The sequence below is a fragment of the Trichosporon asahii genome (assembly GCF_000293215.1).
Source record: "Trichosporon asahii var. asahii CBS 2479 unplaced genomic scaffold scaffold00070, whole genome shotgun sequence".
Classification (NCBI taxonomy): Eukaryota; Fungi; Basidiomycota; class Tremellomycetes; order Trichosporonales; family Trichosporonaceae; genus Trichosporon; species Trichosporon asahii.
The window spans coordinates 235,051-256,452 of record NW_014040855.1 but is presented as its reverse complement, the minus strand read 5'-3'; the positions used below and the strand labels follow the sequence as shown (position 1 = coordinate 256,452).

The 21,402-nt window shown below is 60.2% G+C and overlaps 6 protein-coding genes across 6 annotated transcripts; 2 read left to right on the top strand and 4 right to left on the bottom strand.

Moving 5' to 3' along the window:
- Nucleotides 1-6,242: 6,242 nt before the first annotated feature.
- A1Q1_03892 (uncharacterized protein) lies at nt 6,243-7,403 on the bottom strand (the record flags this gene model as incomplete). The annotated part of the gene is made up of 4 exons (XM_014322317.1): nt 6,243-6,471; nt 6,562-6,755; nt 6,798-7,265; nt 7,308-7,403. The coding sequence occupies 4 exons, from the start codon at nt 7,401-7,403 to the stop codon at nt 6,243-6,245; spliced, it is 987 nt and encodes a 328-aa protein (XP_014177792.1).
- Nucleotides 7,404-7,682: 279 nt separating this feature from the next.
- A1Q1_03891 (ER-associated protein catabolism-related protein) lies at nt 7,683-9,884 on the top strand (the record flags this gene model as incomplete). The annotated part of the gene is made up of 5 exons (XM_014322316.1): nt 7,683-7,685; nt 7,822-7,937; nt 8,017-8,278; nt 8,346-9,260; nt 9,345-9,884. 5 exons carry the CDS (start codon nt 7,683-7,685, stop codon nt 9,882-9,884), a joined length of 1,836 nt encoding a protein of 611 aa, XP_014177791.1.
- Nucleotides 9,885-10,111: 227 nt separating this feature from the next.
- On the bottom strand, nt 10,112-13,151 carry A1Q1_03890 (uncharacterized protein; the record flags this gene model as incomplete). The annotated part of the gene is made up of 2 exons (XM_014322315.1): nt 10,112-12,828; nt 12,884-13,151. 2 exons carry the CDS (start codon nt 13,149-13,151, stop codon nt 10,112-10,114), a joined length of 2,985 nt encoding a protein of 994 aa, XP_014177790.1.
- A 1,985-nt stretch (nt 13,152-15,136) lies between these two features.
- Nucleotides 15,137-16,309, bottom strand: A1Q1_03889 (glycerol-3-phosphate dehydrogenase (NAD+); the record flags this gene model as incomplete). The annotated part of the gene is made up of 1 exon (XM_014322314.1): nt 15,137-16,309. The coding sequence occupies one exon, from the start codon at nt 16,307-16,309 to the stop codon at nt 15,137-15,139; it is 1,173 nt and encodes a 390-aa protein (XP_014177789.1).
- A 2,926-nt stretch (nt 16,310-19,235) lies between these two features.
- On the top strand, nt 19,236-20,426 carry A1Q1_03888 (phosphatase; the record flags this gene model as incomplete). The annotated part of the gene is made up of 1 exon (XM_014322313.1): nt 19,236-20,426. The coding sequence occupies one exon, from the start codon at nt 19,236-19,238 to the stop codon at nt 20,424-20,426; it is 1,191 nt and encodes a 396-aa protein (XP_014177788.1).
- Nucleotides 20,427-20,793: 367 nt separating this feature from the next.
- A1Q1_03887 (uncharacterized protein) lies at nt 20,794-21,171 on the bottom strand (the record flags this gene model as incomplete). Its single annotated transcript, XM_014322312.1, has 1 exon — nt 20,794-21,171. One exon carries the CDS (start codon nt 21,169-21,171, stop codon nt 20,794-20,796), a length of 378 nt encoding a protein of 125 aa, XP_014177787.1.
- Between the last annotated feature and the right edge of the window lie 231 nt (nt 21,172-21,402).

Genomic DNA, 21,402 nt, shown 5'->3' with positions numbered 1-21,402 from the left:
GGAATCAAGGATCGCATATTGCAACGCCGCCTTAGTGCGAGAAGGGAGTCGCGAGGATTGCTCGTCGGAAACCAAGATTCGCGAGGATCGGGCAAAAATGATCCGGACGAGGACAGCGACCAGCCAGACACCGGTTGCTCTTCTTTCTCTCAGCTCTTCTGCCATGCCTCGCCACCCGCCGAGCTTAACGCTTGGACTGCAACGTTAAAAAAAGTCGAGAGGAAAAGTTTCAGCAGGCTAGCTGTGGCCCACGGGCCTGTGCATTTCGGCATCGCTTGTGCATGGCTCGTCATTACCGTCATGCACCGTCATGTCGGACACGCTGGGGCTGATGGGGCGCCCGATGCTGTCATGGGCGTGAGGAGGCGTGACGGCCCGTGATATCTGGTCATTGCCGGCAGAGTGACCGTGCAAAAGACAGCGCGACCGTGCACTGTGATGTACGCCTTCTGATGTGCACGAGGGCCGAGCGAGTCAGCGCATTGAGCACGCTGAGCAGACCGCAAGCCTCCGGGAGTTGTTGCAAAACCTGCAGGCTGACGGTAGAGGACGGAGAGGGGGAAGGTGCCAAGCTTCTGGGACAAGGTTCGCTCCAGCCCGGAGGCGCACTTAGACGGCTTCTTGTCAGGTCACAGATTGAATCGTCGCAGCTCAGATTGCCCCGCTTGTCGGTGACCGCAGGGGAGAACCCATTCGGAGCTCTGCTAGTGTCAGTGGTGACGGAGCAGCGTGATTGCGAGGCACCCAGGTAGGCACCACTGAGCTCAGATTAATCTCGCCAACTCTATTCAGGCTACGTCCCTGATTGGCATGGGAACTGAGCTGTTGCACCTTGTGCAAGCACACCTGGGCTTGGCTCGAGCTTCAGCACACTGCACACACAGAGGGGGCCGTGTGCATCAGATCGGCGCTGTGCGCGACAGGACCAGGCGATATGAGGCGGCTGTCGGTCGGTCGAGCGCGAGTCGCACGCCCGTGTGGTGTCTTCGGCTCCTAGATGCCCCTGTTCTGTCTGCTCGTGCCCCGTACCCTCCTCGCTCTCGCCAGAAGCGCTTCCTCTCTGCGGCTGGAGCAAGCACTATTGAACTGCAAATGACATGCCGTCATTAGGGCGCTCAAGGGGTAGCAAGGGCGTCGGCTGCAAAACCAGGAACTCTCTCAGATCGATGCGGAACCGGCAGTACGAGGCGCGCGGCACGAAGCTCGAAGCATTGTTTCTTTTCTCGGCCTTTCGCAACCTTCTCCCGTCGGGCGGCGGCTCGAACCAACATTGCTGTGCAGTTGGCTCACCGGCAAGCCTCGCACGGCGCGCACGCACGGCCTATCTCGTGCTGCGATTCGGTGTTGGCTCTTTCGCATGCTATTCCTGACATTTGCGGGCGCCATGAGTGGTGGGCTGCAGACCACCGATTTCATGGGTTGCGGGCTCTCTACCCTGTCTCGGTGATCAGCCTCAGGTTGCTGTTTCCTGTGGCTCATCGCGATGGACAGTCGATCGAATAGAGGGGTCATCATCGGCGCCAAAACAAGGCCATCGAGACTGCCATGTCCCTCGCCCAATCAATGAGGCCATGGCTGACGCTGGCCTGCACGGCTGGCTGGCTGATGCGAGACGCCGTTGCATTCCATGTAGTGGCACACCTGGCACGGCCCTCCGGTGGTTCAAAGCTTCCAAAGCCGAGGGCGGAGGGAGCACACTGTCAGGTGCGCTGCATCGCAGGCTCCCGATCTGCCAAGCCCAGCCAACGCAGCGGTCTTTCAGTCATGCTTTGCTTCCTTCGCTTGGCTTACTGCATTCAACTTGCGGCAGATGGTGATAAAGGCCGCAGCCATTGTAGTGGCGCTCCTTCATGACCTTTCATTACACCGAAGTGCGACGACCATCTGCCGGCTCGGTCGAGGACGAGGCTAGTAGCAGGGTCGGGTCAGCGCTGAGTCCGACGCTAGCAACCCAAGCTTTCATGAACGCACAGACGGCCCCCATTACGTCCATGAACAGTACCAAAACAACTCCATTCAGTCCTCAGGGTCTGCGACCCTGCAACAGATGAACTCTAGAATCCACTTGAAATCCAGCAATCTCTGCTTTGTCGTGAACCCCCGCCAGACATGCTCCTCCTGCTGCATACCTGCGACCCACCCCGCAGCCATGCCGTTTACCGGCGTCGCTCTTCCTAGCACGCGTCCGTCCGGCTGTCACTTGAATAGGGCGTACAAGCCTCCTCCATCATAGACATTTTAGACCATCCTCGCGTTCCAAATTCACTGCTGCTGACGCGACTGGACTTCGGTTCTGCCGATCTCCCGTTGTCTGAGAGGGAGGAGCAATTATGCTGGTTCTGAAGGATTCCAAGCCACTGCACCGCCTGCGGCTCTTCTTTGTGGCCCCTCGCCGGACACAATCTGGACTCGACCAACGTTGTCCAGCAATCCTTGGGCTTTGCGGCCTCTACTCGGGTCAGTACCCGCTGGCGCGCTGCTGGAAACAGGCTAGCGGTCCTGTAACAACCAAGCTGCAAATAATGTTCCTCCGCCTCATCCAAAACACCGTACACCCAGGGTCTGGGCTCCCTTTCTTGGAGCCAGAAGTACCTGATCATCAACCCCCCTGTTCGCTTACCATGCCCTGGTTCAATGCGCCTGTACCAAAACTCTGTCTGCTTGTCAGGACGAAAGCTTCCGATGACCTGCACCCCCATCCTGGGTACATCCATCGCCGGGCAATTGGACCGTTGTGCTGGCGCGATCACCTCCGCCAGTCTCCTCTGGACATCCGACGGACTGAACGGGAAACTTCGGACGCACATACAGCCCAGTGAAGGGGTTCGGGGGAAGAGTGGGTCGACGCCCGACCCGATCGGCGTCCACTGCGGCCAGCTCTTGACAACAGAGTACCAAGGGAGAGTGCGCACTCCTGGCGCCCTTGCTTGCCAAACGTAACGTGTCCGTGTCGGTACCGCCGGCAGTCAGCATGTGAGGAGAACAAGACATACTGGTGGCACGTCTACGCCCGCCTGGGCGGTGCACCGCTTCATTTCCTGCACCGTCACCCGCTGCAGACGGGCAATGGCAGTTCCCCCCTTGGCGGTCTCGTGCTTGGATACAATTCACCCAGCCGTCACAGCAGTCACTTGAGACACCGTATCGCGGCGCGTGCCGAGCGAGGGGCACTCAACGCTCCCGCAATATCAACATTTGCCAGAACTTCGCACACATGAATGCAGAAGCTCCTCCAAGGCCAGGCAGTTTGTCTCATGAACCATTCCACGGGTTCGCACAAGTTAATAACACCTTTGGGCGAACACGGAGCTTAACCGAAAATCCTCTGAACTTTCGACGGCACGAGTAAGACACTATCACGCAAATGCATAACGCGCCAAATGAACATATCGCATAACGTGTAACTGGTGACTGGCCCAGACGCATCGATCTCTTCGGCAGCGTCCGACCCACTTCCCACAAACCAGGCCCGGCGCGTTCCCGGGTCAACAAGGTGCAATGGCGAGTCACCAGGTACCGCATCTTTCTGGAATGGAGATCACTTCGTCGAAGCGAAGGAACGGTGCGAGCAGCGCAACGATACTAAGCTGCCGCCGATAAACAAGCCAGTCGCTCTGTTCTGCCGCAGTCGGAAACGAACACGTAGAGCAACGCAGACGGCAACAGAATGCACCCAAAGTCCGAGGAACTGCGGGTGCCGGCGGTGACTCCCCGTGCAGTGCACGGCCCACTGTCTGTCCCGGCGTCACGCCTCCTTTACTCGGTCACCGCCAGCGGCACGGGCAGAGCAGGGGGTTGAGTTACGAAGGAGCAAGCAGTAGCACTTTTGTCCGAAGCGAACAACGTCCATAGCACAGCGGAGCCGGACACAGCCAAGCCCGCAGACCTGAAGAAGGTTCAAGACCCACTCACCTACTGCCAAGAGTGCGCACTCCAGAGCCACGAGACCTAACTCGGCTCAGGCTGTAGCGAGGAGCGTGGCCCGATCATTCCTGCGTCTGGGTCGGGAGTGCGCACACGCCTTACGTAGAGCACAAACTCTATAATTTTCAGAACTTTGATGCTGCAATTTTATTTCTTTCGAGAATGTCTTGCGCAACAGAATTGCTTGCGCTTCGAACAATTTCAGCGACTCGGCTCCATCTCCACCTGCTGATCGCGGTGGCACAAGATGTGGGAATGTGGGCAGGCGCAAGGTTGGCTGAATGCAAACCGGCGGCGAGGTCGAGGCTTGGCCAGAAACCATTTAGCTGCCACTTCTACTGAACTGCATCGATGACCATGTGCTCATTGCTGCACCGGCTGCGGCGGCCCGAGCGACAATGTTCTGGACGCTGGCGGTGACACGGTTTGAGACACACCGAGACATCGCTGACGTCTGACTGCGTGCCGAGATCTGGCTGACGGAGCCGGGCAAGTGGCGGTAATGCGCATTTCGACTAAAGTCACTATCCAGTCCCCTCCTTGTGGCACGCGCAGTGCACGCACTCGACACGCAGCCTGCACGCATACCGCACGCGCCCGAGTGTGGCACAGAGCAGCTGACCACCATCGATATGCATGAGCACGCGACCTTATGTGGGCAGCTGACCATCACTGAAGTCATGGTCACGCGCAACGCCCAATCTTCGGACGTGCTCGCTACTTATAGATCGTGGAGCGGCGTGACCTTACGACACTCGCCACTCCGTTACACTCCTCACCATCACTCACGTTCACTTCGATCGGAACGATCGCAACCGCTAAACTCACTTCTGGAATCGCTAGCGATATTTGGAATCTCTCCAACAGCAGAGTTCAATAACTCGCATCACTTGGAAACAATCATGAACAGCACCAAGCTCCACGACCAGGCCGAGGTGAATGCCCGAGCGCATGACCAAGACGATATCAACAAGGTGGACCGCGAGGGCCTGCTGTGTACGTATGCGTAATACTGCGAGCTCGAGGTACTGACCTGTTCCCTCTTCGTTGCATCCGGCATTCCTTCTTATCGCGCAATCGCATCTCATCCTTATCGGCATTCCCACCTTCCCACTCCACCGTCCTCGTCGCTGTCTCGACGACTTCCACGCTGCATCCGTGACGCCCACAACACTCCGCTTGCTTCGATCGCTGCTACGCCTCAAACAATCCCACCGTTCCTCGTGTCACTGACGCCCTCGAACTGATCCCTACATTCCTTCCTGCTGCGCTGTTCTAATCTGGAACGCATGACTGCGGACGCCTCGGTGTCTGATTTATTTTGGTCGGCCGAACCCAACTGTATCTGCTCTGAACACTTGTGCCAAACCGTATCTGGCACTAACCACTGACTCCCTCTCACCGGATGCAGACGCTGATGTCGGTGGCCTACGGGACTTGAATCCAGCCCACGCCGCGCACTTCCACTGGCCGCACATGCCCCACTTCCGCATGCCCCACCCCTTCCAGCACGAGCAGCAGAGCGCCAGCAACCCCGAGGAGCGCGAGAAGCGCGAGCGCAGGTGGAGCTGGGACGATGACGGAGCGGACGTCATCCTCCACGTTTAGGCTCTGCAGCTAGGCTCGGCACACAAGCACTCGCAAACGATAACTTCAGTCTCATAGTCTCGGCATCGAATAGCATAGGAAGAAAGGAAAGAGGCAATGTCGGCGACAGGTCCGCAAACTAGCATAACGCAATTCAATCCATAGCATTTCTTAGTGAGTAGTAGGTAATGTGATCTATTCAGAAGTCCAGCCATCAGAATGTCGGCACGTTCGGAGATGGAAGACGATTAGCGTCGACGGAAGTGAGATCCTCCGCCGCTGATGCAACGGCGTCTCGACTGCCTCGGCGGTGCGTCGTTGAAAGATATGAGGAGTGGGGCGCCTCGGACTAACAATGCAGGTTAAGAGGGAGCTCGGTGCAAGTGATTAGCATTGAAGGGCTTGTGCTAAAGTTAGTCATCGATCGAGTCATCGACGCCCGCAATGTCATCTCGGCGGACTGGTATCGGCGCGCTCGGCGAGTAGCGGGTCGTTGCTCGGATCTACGCCAAGGCCTACAGAGGCGAAGCTACCTGGTAGCCAGATTTGGATCTGAGGAATCTAACAAAACGTCAATAGTCGAGGAGGTTAACTTCGAGAAAGGATCATGTGCTATCATGAGTTAGCTGTTAGGAGGTTAGGGGCAGTTAGCTGGTACATGGCGACAGCCACACTCTGAAGTCCAGCACGCTGTTCTTAGTGATACATGCATACAACAAGATGTGGTCGCGTTACCGCCGCGTGTAGCGGTCCCCCGCGCTCGCCTGCTGGCGCTCGAATTGCTCTGCCCATCCCGATCTCGACGGCTCCTCGCCCCGCCGCTTGGCAAGCATCGCAAGTGCGCGCTCCTTCTCCGACTGCCCTCGGGCTGCTGGCCGCGACTTCTCCTTCTTCGCTGCCAGTCGGGAGCTGATCTGCGACAGTGGGTCGTTGCGGTCCTTCGACTTGCGGTCTCGTCGTCTGAAGGTCAGCTTAGTGCCTGGTGACAGTAGCTGCTCGACTGTCGCATGGGCACACAGCCGGAGACAGACTGACGCTCAATGGACTTACCGATCACGTTCTCGTCTCTCGCGAGCGATGTCGCTCTCGTCCAGCTCCTCGTATCGCCGCAGTTCGGCGTCACCGTACCAGGGTCTCGTCTCGCGCTCCGGCCGCTCGAGGTACATCGTCAACTTGTCCGCTTCTTGATCCGCTCGCCGCTGCGCAGCGTCCCGAGGCATGACCTGCACATCGGTCGCCTTACCCTAATCGTTAGTTGAATAAGCACAACATATTCAGCTACTCACGCTCTCAAGGTCGGCCCAGAAGTTCACGTGCCCGCCAGACTGGAACGAGCCCTCGCCCCGGTCGTCGCGCTCGCTTCCCCGATCGCGATCGCGCTGTTCTCGCTCCTCGTCACGTTTCCGATACCGGTCCTTCTCAGATGGCCAGTCAAAGTCCAGGCGGTCCCGCTTCTTGCGTTCCCGCTTCTCCAACTTCAGTTCGCGCTCCCGCTCTCGCTGATGTTTTGCGAGCACCTCCTTCGTGCTGAGCCCAGCGGTAGGGTCAACATCTGCAGAAGGCGATCCAGCTGGTCTTCTCAGAGCAGCCAGTCGAGCTTCTCCTTCCTGGATGTCAGCTGAAGAGTAATACCTCGCATAGCTAAAACTCACCGCCTCGATGGCTCGCTGCTGCGCTTTCTCTTCCTCGGCGCGGGCTCGCGCCTCATCTTCGCGTACGCGCGCTTTGTTCTTCTCGTTGTACGGATGGTACGACTTGTGGCTGAGAGTTAGCACAGCTTCTACGAACCAACTCACTGGAGAATTTGTAGTCGCGGCATGGTTGCTGAGATACCAGCCAGCGGAAGAGCAGTTTGAAGGAAGACAGTCCTTGTTATCAGCTCGATCGCTCATTACGAGAGTGGAGGCTGGTGGCAAACCGGAGACCACGTGGCATGTCCGCTCCAGATACTCCCGCTTAACGGACCGCTGACGTCTGTGGACCCAGTCCCTCCACCATGACTTCCTCCCACCGGTGATCATTGTCTACCACTTACTCAGCATCGTCTCCATTGTCAGCGCTCCGAGAAGCGCCTCACCTCGCATTCAACAGCACTTGATACCCTCTTAGAACAATCACTTTCCTCCCTTTACTTCATTGCCTAGACTTTTTCTGCCAAGCGCATTCGAATCATGGTGGGTTGTGTTGGATTGCTATAGCTGACCTCAGCTTCTCCGCATCCGTTCGCCGTCGGGAACGGCACGGATAACGGTCGACAATGGCACTCCTGGAGAGGAGCTTGCGAAGCTCATCCTCGACACGATCCCGAAGGACGAGCCGCAGCCTGACCCCGCAACTCTGAGCTTGAGCAACCAGCCGGGTGCTAGCGGCGAGAAGGTTGGGTTTGACGCCCTCCGTGGCCGCAAGGTCGGCGACATGGGCTTCAGGTGAGCTTGTTCGAGCGAAATGTCTAGCTGACTCAAGTCATGGCGATTTGCTTTTCCTCTCGTACAAGCCGCTCCAGAGCGGGGCATCCGAGCCGGCCCAGACCCAGGCGCAGACCACCTCTGGTACCACGACAGCTGCGCCTGCCGCATCAGCGAGCACCAGTGGTAGTGAAGCCAAGCCGACACGTCAAGCTGCTTCCGGTGTTGACCTCAGCAAGGTCGTCGAGCCAGAGGTTGACCAGTACTGGCGCACGCAGGACGGCAAGATCGAACGGAAGCGCGACGCTGCCTTTTGTCGCCACGGCGACAAGGCTATGTGCGATTACTGCATGCCTTTGGAGGTGAGTTAATTGCTGTCCCTTGTCTAACTCTCAGCCCTATGACCCCAAATACCACACCGAGAACCAGATCAAGCACCTGTCGTTCAACGCGCACCTGCGTAAGCTTCTTGCCGGACGCCCGCCGTCGGCTGCAACGAGCTCATCCGTCGACCTGCCACCTCTCGACCCGCTCTCTCTGAGTGTGATCACGCCGTGTCCGAGTGGCTCTCACCCGCCATTCCCCGAGGGCATCTGTTCAAAGTGCCAGCCGTCCGCCCTCACGTTGCAGTCGCAGCCGTTCCGTATGGTTGACCACGTCGAGTTTGCGACGCCGAATCTAATCGACAGTATCCTGACGGCATGGCGCAAGACAGGCAACCAGCGCTTCGCGTTCCTCATCGGACACTACGACCGCTACGACAAGGTGCCGATGGGAGTGAAGGCGGTGGTTGAGGCAGTGTGGGAGCCGCGGCAGGAAGGCGAAGTGGACGGTCTCACGATCGAGGTGCCCTGGAGCGACGAAAAGCAGGTCGCGCAGGTCGCCGAGTGGTGTGAGAAGGGCCTCGGTGTTGTCGGCATGATCTACACGGACCTGACGCCCGACCCGGACGACATCACCAAGACGTTGTACAAACGACACGCGCAGAGCTTCACTGCCTCGGCGCTCGAGATGCTCACGAGTGCCAAGTACCAGGTCCTCCACCCTCTCGCGACCCGTGCGTCGCCGACGGGCCAGTTCTCGTCTCGCTTCGTGACGTGCTGTCTGACGGCTACCGAGGACGGCAACATCGACGTGATCGCGTGGCAGGCGAGCGAGCACGGCGAGGCGATGGTGAAGGCGAATGCGGTCGAGGCATCCGTGGACCCGGGCACGGTGCGTGTGCGCAAGCCAAGCGACGGCGAGTACATCCCCGAGGTCTTCTACAGCTTCAAGAACGAGTACGGGATCCAAGTCAAGATGCCTGCCAAGCCGACGTTCCCCGTGGAATACCTCTTCGTAAACGTAAGCTAAGTTACACCTCCTTGAGCTAACCCGCAGATCACGCACGGTTTCCCGTTGTCGCCTGACCCGCTATTCCTCTCGCAGTCGTTCCCGGTCGAGAACCGCCCCGGACTCAGCGACCAGAGCATGGAGCTGGTCGTGCGCGAGCTGCTGCGCATCCTGCGCGGCGCGGACCTCGAGATCGGCGACGTCGGCACCTGGCCCTCGCGCATCAGGGAGGATGTGCAGCGCTGGCTCAGTGACTGGCACCTCGTCGCTTTCCTGGCCATGCACGGCCCGTTCAGCCCGAAGGAGGCCGAGACGCTCGCGCACGCCGCGACGGCGCACAAACACCCGGAGCACAAGGGCGCGCTCGAGGAGCTCTTCCGCTCCGGCGGGTGGCAGACGCTGCTTACCATTGCCGAGTCGAGCGGCAGTGCTATGGACACGAACGACCGATTCTCCCAGATGGGCATCGCGAGCCCGCAGCGCTCGGGCACGGGTGCTTCGACGCCGGCGACGGGCGGAGCAGGTGCGGCGGCAGCGGCGGAGGCGAGTGGGCCCAAGGCGTGCCCGCACTGCACTTTCATCAACGAGCCTGGAAACACGGATTGCGACGTATGCGGCCTGCCCCTCAGCGGCTAGAGAAGTCAGTAGAACGATGCATCGTCATGCGGCAGAACAGTGTACAGTGATTATGCAGGGTACATGGTTGAAAAACTGATGTTGGATTGCAAGTGATGCTTGAATGCGAAAAACAATGGTGGTGCACATGCAACTGGGTCTTGAATGTGGTCATCCTCCTTCCCCTTCCCTCCCTACTCTGCTCTCCTCTTCGACATGCCCATCAAGCTTCGTCCTTCCTCTCATCTTCATCCTCCCCTTCTCGCCTTCTTCGCGTCGAGTAAACGCTCATATTCGGTCTGAAGCGAGAAGACCTCGAGCGTGACCTGCTCGATCTGCGCGCTGACCACGTCAACCTTGCCGGGAACCGAGTCCTTGAGCCGTTGCCAACGGTCGAGTTTCTCGAGCGCGGCACTGATCTCGTTCTGCAGTCGGGCGAGTTCTGCATCCTCAGGTGACGTCTCGGAGAGCGGAAGCGGCGACGGTGGCGGGGAGGGAACGCTGCCCACAGCAGGGGCTGGTAGCGCAGATAGAGCAGAGGGCTGTACGAGCGGCGTTGGCGTCGGCGCCGGCAGAGCGTGCGAAGGTAGAGCCGCGAGGGGGAAGGCGGGTGACGCAGACGGTCTCGGCGCAGAGTCCTGAGGCTGCTTGGCCATGGCTCTGCGCTCCGCGCGGTCCGACTTCTTGCGCTCCTTTTCCTTCTCCTGTCTCGCGGCGCGCTCTGCAATATCGTCCTTGCTCTCCTCCTCATCGAGCTCATCGCGCTCCTCGATCGGTCGTGGGTCCTGGGCGGCAACCCAGCTCGAATTGGTTCTCTGTTCGGGCTGATGAGGTTCACTTGGTTCACGGGGACGGACAGACGCTGAGCGCCTGTCAGCCTCCTTCGCCTCCTTAGCTGCCTTCTTCGCCTCTCTGCGCTCGCGCTTCTCGCGCCTGCGTTTCTCGATGGCGGCAGAGATCTCGTCCTCTGAGAGCGCACGCCAGCGCACCCGAAGACCGGGAGCCCAGGCATCCTTCCCGTCCGTCTCGGCAGAAGTGACTTCGTTACTAGCCACATGCGATCGGTACGTGCGGAAGAGAACGAGCTGGCGTTCCTTCCACTTAACATAGCCGCGAGTCTGGCGCGAGTCCTCTTTCTGGAACTTAACCGGGAAGGGGAGGACGATCGAGCCATTCGGATTCGCGGCAACGTACTCGGCCCACTTGTCGGCGTCACGTTCGTCGCTATCAAGGAGTGGCAGCGGGGCGGGGCCGGACTCGGGCGTCTCGGGATCATGTGGGAGGGTCGATGAGTCGACGCCGCGCTGTGTACCAGTGCTAGGGACACGGGCGAACGCTCTCGGTGGAGGCGAGCGAGTCGGTGACAACGTTGTAGCGGTTGTTGCCGCAGCGGAATGATCGCGGCTCTGCCCAGGTTCCTCACTGCGACGCTTGGACTTTCCTTTTCGTTTGCTCTTCGGTTTGCGTGCGAGCGGCTCCTCATCCTCGCTGCTATCGATAATCTCGACGACGGGTGGCGGTGGACGCGGCGGCGCCGCAACAAACTCGACACCGCTGTCGTCCGAGTCGTCCGAGTCGCTCTCCGGGCGCGCGGGAAGCTGCCAGTCTACGCAGAACCCGTCATCACGCCAGCGAGTGCCAAGGACAATCTTGCCCTCAGCGACGACACGAGCTTTCGCGTCCTGTGCAACAATGTGACGGGCCGGGACGCGGCGAATGCGGTCAGTGCTGAAGCAATCTGTGGGCAGGTCAGCTCGCCGCAAAGCAAGGACGCCCTCGCGCGGCATTGAAGCGGCCGGTGCAGGTGCAGGTGGCGGGGAAGACGGAGCGAGGAGCGCCAGGTTGGGCTTGACATCTTCGGGTGAGCGGGGCGCGGGACCCGGAATCGATGAGGTCGCGACCAGAGGAGAGCTCGACAGCTCAATTGGCTCCGGGGTACGCATTCGGGGCGGAGGAGGAATGTTGATAATCGAGCTGGAGGAGGCTGTCGATGTCAGAGGTGCTGCCGAGGAAGATGCCGCAGGCATCGCAGACGTGGAAGCACCACTGACAGCCTGCGGCGGTCTTGAGGGCATGGGCGACTTTGACCGGCTGTCTACCGCCAAAGGCGGTCTTGAGACGACAGGTGACTTGGACGCAAGTCGTGCCTCCTCCTTCTCCTTTGGCAAAGCCAAGCTCGGCGGCTTCGGCGGGTCGTTCTTCCGCACATTGCGGTTCATCGGCTTAATCTTGAGCGGTTTGGGCGCAAGCTTGTCGTCCTTCTCCAACGGCGGAAGTGGCGGTCTCGTGGGTTGCTTCTCTTTCTCCTTTCCCTTGTCCGCGGCTGCAGGCTTGGGGGCAGGAGCCGTGGTAAGACCGAGAGCCGAGTTCCATGACCCATCGTCATGCGTGCTCGCTGCGAGCTCGGGAAGAGGTGAAGACGGCGAGTACGTGTACTCTCCGTAACCCCTCCTCACCTCCCTTTCCTTCTCCTTGCGTGCGGGCGGCTCATCGTGATCGGCGTGATCAGCTTCGGACGCCAGCTCAAACACCATGTCAGAGTCGAGGTGGAAGCGTGCGACCGGCGAAGATGACAACAATGAGACGCGAGATGGTGTCGGCTGCGCAGGTGTCGATGGCGGGAGCATGCGTGGGGGCGAGGAAGGCGGCGGCATAGACCTATGCGGCGAGCCACCAGGCGACCTGACGTCTGGTCTAGGCGGAAGCGCATGTCGCTCGGGGCGGTAACTATCCGTGAGCTCCGGTCTTCCTATCCGCGGGGCCGGTGGCGGACTTTGTGGTTCGTGGTCTTCCTCGTGCCCGTGATGAGCCTCCTCGCCCGTACCAACGTCGGCGTAGTCGGCATACAGATCTGCGCCTGTCGAGTAATAGTCCGTTTGAGGCTCGGCGTTGGCGCCAGTGGGTTGGAACTCTCCCCCGGCCACGTCCTCTAGACCCGCCGGGTTGTCCCCTCCCGCCTCTGAAGCTGTTCGGGCCGCCACCGCGACCGCGATGCGGTCCGCCGCGGTGTGAGTGTCCACCTCGGTTGGCGTTGTTACCGCCGCCGTGGTTGAAGGACCCGCCGCGCCCTCGCCCGCGCCCACGTCCGCCGCCACCTGAGGAACCAGCGAAGCCGACACTCGGAGGGAGACCGCTGTCGTTACGCGCAAAGCCGCCTCGGGGCCGCTTGATTGTCCCAACGACTGGGGGGCCGTCCTCGGCGATGCGCTTCAAGCGGCGGACACTGAGAGCTGCACCGTCTTCTGGTACGCGGGGCGCGGACGGCCCGCTGCCGCCTGGCCGGCTCATCTAGCGAGCGGTGTCGAGGGCGGTAGCGAGCGCGAGGTGCTCCGGTGGATCGTGGTGTGCGTTGAAGTCGAGCGCTTGCAGTTGCGCTCGGTCGAATACTAAGAGGGACAAGAGGGATATCGAAGCTGTGTAGTGGGTAAGTCAAGCGACTGTATCGTGAGAGTGGAAGGAGATGAAGGAAGTGACAGGCGGTTGTGAGGGTGATCGAGATCGGCGCTGTGAAGCTGGGCGAGCGCAGACAGGTGATGTAGGGTAGGCGTGCCGTTGTCGTGAAACGTCGATCTTGCTACGGCGTTGCGTGGCCCTGTCTGTGGTCGATAAGGTCTGGTGTGAGTACAGCTGTTGAGCTGCAGCGTTGCACGCTCTCCAGCTCGAGATTTGTTGACACCTTGCTTGCCGCCAGTCGCAGTAGTAAAGCTCATGTTCGGGTCCCAGAAGACTTCGTGCGGTCAAAGGAGTCACGTGATTTGTCGCGTGGTGAGGGTCCACCTCAGCTCTCCCACGGTGCATTGGGTCTTCCGGTCCCATACTCTCCCACGGGTTGCCAGCCGGACGCTGGGCACGTGCACCACGTGCACATCTCCCACGGTCGCACGTTAGTCAACGATCTTGACAAGAGCGGAAGCTCACTCCGTAAGTCCGCGGACCCTCGGCCCGGCGTTGTGCGGTCATCCCCAGTCTCGGTGCCATTCCGCAGGAGTAGGCCCGGAAGTAAATTTTCGGTGGCAAGCACAGTGAGCACCCCTCATACCGCTCCTACCCCTGGCGTCCTAGCGCGTCCTGACCTCCACCCTGGCCGTCCACCACCGCTTGGGCTCATCCTTGGGCCGTCCGCCGCCATTCCGGCGTTCGATTGGAACACTCGGAGCATCCCCCAGAATTCACTGGATTCGGCCCGGGGTGAACATGTGGGGCACATGGGGCGGGCATCCTGTTCAGCTGGGCAGCATGTGGGACGTTTAGCGCAATTCGGCACTGTCCGCACTCTTGAGCTAGTGCAACGACCGTCGCCGCCGCGGCGAACCTCAGTCTCAGGCGAGAAACCTAACTCTCGATCAGCACGCGGTTGCTTTGCTGCGTTGCTGCGCGGCGCCATCCCCCCTGCACACCAGCGCTTAGACGCATTCTGAGACTGACGGCTGTGCGACACTGAATGCGCTGAATGCGCGCGAAGGAGCGCGAAGTCCGACTCAAGCACGATCATGAAACGTACCGTGGCGTGAGGGGCGCTACTGGCAGACTTCGCGGACAGTCGGATCAACTGAGCGGGCACTGGGGCAACTTTCTCGGGACACCCGAGCGGCACAGACGGATCTGATATGGCTCGCGATCGGCCCTCGCTACTGTCAGTTGGCCGTGTCAGGGCGGGGGTGCTTTGTTTATGGCTGACGAGATGCGGTGTGGCAAACGACACAGGGCGGTGGCGAGCAGTGGCGATAAGCGAGGGTGTTGACGTGGGTGGACGCCGCGACGCCGCTGACGCCGCTGACTGCTGGGCGTTCAGCGATCGCCCCACCTAAACGCCAGCAGACGCCCCAGTAATGTCAGTTGAGTGAGTGTGCGGCCAAGACGAATGGTGGCGAATGGCTGCCCACCGATGGATGACACGTTTGACCACCGACGTGGCTTTTGAGATCGCTGCCACACACGATCACGATCAAGGTGTTCCTCCTCGTTCCTCTCGGGCCACACGGTCGTGATCTGGTTAGTCGCGGCAATGTCAGTCTCGATCTGAGGAATGCGCTGCTGAGAGGTGTTCGTTTCAAGTGCTTTCTGTAACATCTAGATTATCTATGAATATTGATGTTGCTGCCCCCTGGGGGCGCACCGGGCGCCCCGCGGTTGGACTGCTTTGCCTAAAATTGGTTGGAATGCGGTTTGGATGCGATGCTGGAGGGGGTTTGAAGTTCTAATGCTACAAGGCGCGGTGGCCGGTGAAAGTGGTCGTACACGGTTCGTTACTCAGGGGCATGACAAGGATGTTCTTAGAGACCCTTGACGAGCTCCTGGGGCGGGAGGCCCTCGAACGCGATGCGGTAGACCTTCTCGAAAAGCGGGTAGGCCTCGGTGCGGCCACGAGCCTCGAGGAAGCGGTTGACCTCCTCGGCGGTGGTAGTGCCCTGGAGCTTCTGACCGTTGAGGAGGCGGCGCTCGATCTTCTCAAAGCTGTCGCCAGACTTGACGAACTCCTCGGCACACTTGCGGTTGCGGCCGCCGTAGCACGTCGTGATGAGGTCGGCAATACCAGCAGACTCGTTGGAGAAGGTGGTGTGCTGAACGCCGGGGAAGAACTCCTGGGTGAAGCGGGTCATCTCGCCGAGGCCGATACGGAGGATGGCAGCCTTGGTGTTGCCACCGAGGCGGAGACCGTCAACCATACCAGCAGCGAGGGCGACGACGTTCTTGAGAGCTCCACCGAGGGAAACACCGTTGACATCCTCGACACAGTTGACACGGAAGTCGGCGTTGTCGAAGACAGCCTCCCAGAGGGCGGCGTCGACGGCAGACGGGCAGCCGATGGTGGTCTCGCAGAACTGGCCGAGGGCGACCTCAAGGGCGATGTTGGCACCCGAGAGGGCAGAGCAGGGGGTTCCGAGCTCACGCTCGATGAGCGAGGCGAAGGTCTCGATCTCAGTGCCGTTGACCTCGACACCCTTGATCGCCGAGACGCAGCGGGCACCAGGCGCGATAGCCTTGGAGCGCTTGAGCTCAGCGAGAACGGTGTGGAGGAACTGGTGGGGAGTAACGAGAACGATGAGGTCGGATCCAGCAACGACGTCCTTCAGCTTCGGGACCGCGACGAGGTTCTCCGGAAGGTCGACGTCGGGGAGGTAGCGCTGGTTGCGGTGGGTCGTGTTGATGGTGTCGATGAGAGACTTGCCGCCGACAAGCTTCTCGCGGACCCACATGTTCACCTGAGGCTCGAAGTCGGCCTTGCGGCGGGCAACGTTCTCAGCGGCGATCTTGGCGAGAGCCGTACCCCACGAGCCAGAGCCGATGACACAGACACGGTGCTTGCCAGACGGCAGGGGCGACGGGGGGAGAGCAGCAGTCTGCTCGGGCGTGGTAGCGCCAGATCCGGAACGAGGAGCCATGGAGAGACGCTCGAAGACGGGGTGGATTTCAGGCGAAGAGGGGGCGGTGGAAGCACGAGACATCTTTGTGGTGGTGGTAGTTGAGATAGTGTTGTCGTTTATGTTGGTTATGACTGCGTTCTTGTTGTACGCGGACAAAGTCGTGAACAGTCGAGTGTTGAGATGTGTGTGTTCTAAAGAGTGTAGATTGTCGCGATACTGGTTACTTGAACAAGTGGCGACAGTTCAATCGGAAGAGGATACTTGTACAGGTGTGTACGTGTGGGGGGTGATGTGGAGATAGGGAGGATGGATGATGATGATGAGTTCGGTGGAGAGACGCAGGTCCATCTGTTTTTATTCCATGCGTCGTGCTGTAACCAGTTCCTATCGTCCCTGGCGATTGCCTCTGAGTATCCTGGGATTCCGCGGTATTCGAAAAACTTGCACAAGTTGTCACCGGTGACGGTCCTGGCAGCTCGAGATCCGACGGGTTTGGTGGCGTGAGAGCTATCAACGCTGTCGCAGCGGCCGCGCAGGGTGCAGGGTGAAGGCCGTGTAGGGGGCTCAAACGGTGCGGGCGGTGAGAGCGCACTGTCTGCTCCGCGCATATGCTCCGAGGACCAAGAGAACGGGAGCTGCATGAACGCCGACGGTGAGGCATGATTGCAGAGCCATGATGAGAAAATTATGACGGCGTCCGCTCGGGCTCTGCCACCTCGTCATGAATGTCAGTCCGGCAGAACAGAGGAGCGCAAGGAGATAGGGGAATTCGGTTCACTCTCTGTCAGGGACTTGGACGGCGAGAGCATATCTGGATCCCCGAGTGCCCGAGCAGGAGGCACCGCATAGCAAGCGAAGGGGGGCTGGATGGTAGGAGAGGAGAGGAGAGGCCACTGGCCACTGGAACGGTGTAGATTTTTGCAGCAGATAACAGGCACGGAATCTGAGGCATGGTACCGGGGATGAGTCTGACAAAGGCGACGGAGGTTCTTTGGTCAACGGATGCCGTACAAGTGGGCTGGGAGAGATAGGGGAGACGCCGACGGAGGCATTGGGACGGGGGTGCCTGGGCAGTCACAGGGCGCTTCACGTGGGCGCCCTGATCAACTGTCATCACCTCACCCCCCGATTCCCAGAACCCTTCCGTCCCTGACACCGCAAAAACGTGACCCGCCGTTGCCGCCTTGGCTGACCCTCCCGTCTAAAATTTTGGCACTTCTGCTATTCTCGTCGACTCAACTCCGCACCGCGCACGTACGCAGCACGCAGCGCCGATTGATCCTATTGCTATCGTGGCACCACCGCGATCACGCTTCATCGGCGTCTCCTGGCTGCTTCTGATATCCGGCGTGCTTCAGCCTCATGCTCCACATGAAATCCTGCACTAGCGACACACCAAGCGATTGGGGTCGTGGGGAGATCTGTGGATGCACGTTGGAGCAGTCTAGTTTGGGCATTGATGGCATCATGCAGCACAGTCCGAAGCTGTCGCCGGGTCGGTCAGTCACCCGTCACCCTCGCGACATCGTGGCTTGTTTCGTTTGTTTATCGTGCGATGTGCACAGCGACGTCGCAGCGCCCCGTGGCTTACGCTCGCTCTCACGGTGCAGTGCTCGCTCCCAGAGCTACCCCAGCAGTCGCAGCGGGTTGTGCTGTGCTTCAGGTGAAACACGTGCTCAACCCCCGTGTGTTCAGCTGAGTCTCAGCTGAGAGTGTCTGTGCTCAAACCAATCGGTAACGGCGGCTTATCTCATCGGACAGTAACTCCGTGTACAAACACACTGGAAATTTTGATTGCGGTGGTGGCAAGGCAATGGAAGGACCCCTGACGTCAGAGGCTGAGCTGGAGGCTGAGCGAGCCTGCGGTGCATGCTCAAACACTAAAGGGCTTAGAGATAAGCGGGAGGGGCGGCTAGCGAACGTTACAGAAGGATGAAATCGCGCATTCTGGCGCTGTGGAAGCATGCGATTCGTCAGCTAGGCGTCTGATAAGCCGGTCGCCGTCGATGCAAGGCCTTGTTTCCTTCCAGTGCCCGCGGTACCCTGTACCCAGCCGCCGCCCGGTTACGCCTCGTCGTCATTGCTGGTCCGTCGGTAGCTCAACCTCGTGGCCCCTTGTGATGCCTCGTGGGCGGACTAGGGTTTAATCTGCGTGATTCAAAGTGCAGCGAGTAATTTTAAGGCCCAACACCCGAAACGGGGCTATGCCTGGGAGGTGGGAGAAATCCCTAGGTCCGTCACACCCCGCGTACCGACACCGCACACTCGTCATCGGTCAATTCCAATGCCCTGGAATCGCCTTTGATGCTTCGCTTGTTGGGTTCCTCGGGCGGCGTGCCCCCGTGACGATGCCGCCGCCGTACATGCGCCGGACGGTCCTACCTTTGTTAGCCTGACATACCGGCCGTCTCGCTTGGCATGCCTCCGCACCAGAGGAGAAGGCACTCTCTCGTTCCAGAGATCGCCGCTCGAATTTTCGTACGTAGGGTCTCTGTCGCAATGGGGGTTCCGTGGGGTGACTTACCCCGGCCCTCCGACTCCGGGCACCGCGGCCACCGCACAACCATCGTCGTTTTAGCGGCGGTATGCAAGACGGTGATCGGACCTTCTGTCCGAGCCACCGCCAGAGTCTATCGGCAAGCGTCCGCCCAGGCGCACCACCCGAGGATCGCTTACGGAACAAAGCTGCAAAGTTATCCGGGGCAGCGTGGGGATTGCTGGATTGCAAGTCGGCTCGAGATGAACAAAAAGGCGGGCACTCGTCGACTTTGTGTTCCTCATCATCATCATCTCTCCTCCCCCATCCTCGCCACTCTACCTACCTGCACCTCCTCTCGCTCTGGTAGCAAAAACACATATCAACCAACACCCACTTGTGATAACTCCCACTTTCCTTACACTGCCTGCGTAACTCGGAACCACACTTTCGTCGTTACCCAGTTAAAACAAGCACACACACTTGCTTCACACACTACACACAACCACACACAGCAACTCAACCGCAACTATGTCTGTCTTCACCAAGGAAGCTTTCCAGATGTCGGCTATGCCCTCGCCCGCGTCGAGCGCCGCCCCCTCTGCCGCTGTCTCCCGCCGTGGCTCCGTCGGTGAGCAGGGTGCCGAGCAGCAGCAGGTTCGCTCTTCTACCCCCGCCCTCGACAACGACAAGCCCAACGTTGTCACGATCAACGTCGACTCTGTCCTCTTCGACATGGACGGCACTCTGATCAACTCGTCTCCCGCTGTCGTCAAGGCTTGGGAGCTTTTCGCTGAGAAGTACCCCCTCGACCTCGAGGACATTCTCCAGTCTGCCCACGGCATGCGCACCATTGACGTTCTCCGCAAGTGGTGCAAGGTCCCCGACTCTGAGATCGAGGCCGAGGTTGTCCGCTTCGAGACCGCCATCCTCGAGAACGCCGAGGCCATTGGTGCCGCCACCGGCAAGTCTGGTATCGAGGTCCTCCCCGGTGTCGCCAAGCTCCTCAACGACCTGAGCGCCGACAAGGACACCCACCGCGACGGTGAGGAGAAGTGGGCCATCTGCACTTCGTCCACCTACTTCTACGCCGGCAAGGCCATCCCCATCGCTGGCCTCGACACCCCCAACATCTTCGTCACTGCCGACTCGGTCAAGCGCGGCAAGCCCTTCCCCGACCCCTACCTCCTCGGTGCCGAGGGCTGCAACGCCTCGCCCTTCGACTCGCTCGTCGTTGAGGACGCCCCGACGGGTATCCGCGCCGGTAAGGCTGCCGGCTGCCGTGTCCTGGCCACCTGCACGTCGCACTCTGCCGAGGAGCTCGAGAAGGAGCGCCCCGACTTCCTCGTCGAGGACCTTTCTCACGTCCAGGCGTCGTGGGACCCTGAGACGCAGTCGTTCAAGCTCGTCATCGACCAGCCCGCTGGCCGCGCCGAGCCCCGCGCCACCCCCGACTCGACTCCCCTCGTCACGCCTGCTGGCTCGCGTGCTCAGTCCTTCTCGGGCGACCGCCAGCGCATCGCCCGCAGCCTCCTCCCCACCGGCGAGCTGACCGGCAACGACTCGGTCGTCGGCTCGCCCATCAACTCGCGCCCCGGCTCCCCAAACGCGCTTGAGGAGAAGCGCCGCGGGTCCGCCGCCGACGCCAACGGCGTCACGCTCGAGGCCTTCAAGCGCGCCCTCGCCGGCAAGCAGAACCGCGAGCTCGCCCAGGAGGAGTAAAGACGACCCGACCCGGACTGAAGCACCCTCACCACCAACTGTATTCTTAGCCACGCACGATATCCAAAGTTTTCCTTAGATTTGCATAGATTCTCCATATTCCTGACTCGTCGCGCAACGCGCAGGCGCAGTTGCTGCCATGTCAATTTGCATAGTATAACGCAAACGTTCTTGAGCAATGATGCTGACGAGTACGGGCGATCAATCAGTGAGGGCGCAGGTGTGAGTGGCGAGCCAGCCTCGGTGCTACGGTGAGAATGTGCACGGAGGAGTGGCGATAGAGCGTCGGTCAAGACCCCTGCTCCACACTCTTCGACATGTTTCTTGTGCCTGAGATTCCCATTGCAATTACGCTCGAATTTTACGCTCAATTCCCAATCCCGCTCATGACCAGGATATTCTCCGAGCGATCGCGAGAGACAGAGTGGGCGTCTCGGGTGCCCGGGGTCAGCATGCTGGGAATCGGGACCTGGGGACTTGGGCGGGAGGTAGCAGCGTCGAGTGTGCTCGGTCTTGTAGCTAATGCTCGTGGCCAGAGTGTGGATCCGGCTCGGTTTGACGAAGGGGATGAAGGGTTCATTCTGACTCCGGAGATCGGCACTGTGGCATGACGCACATCGGAGAGGTTATGGCCGGTCCGGACGGCGGGGACGGCGGGGACGGCGGGGACCAGACCACGGCCCACGGAGGGCTTCGCAGGGTTGATGTCATGAGCTCGCTGATTGTCGCCGAGCTTAACGGGCATGGTGACGCCGCTGCAGTCGTGGTCGGACAAGAACTGAGCCCTGTGCGCCCTGTTCGTGGCGAGAACAAAGCCCCGCCATGACGCTGACCTCTGACCTCTGCTGCTGCTGCTCGGCCAAGTTACTGCCGCGACTGCCGCGACAGTGAGCGACGGAGTGAGGAGTACTAAATTACCACCTACAGCCCGCTGCACGCGCTGCACGCGCTGCATCATCCCCCCCCCCCCCCCCCC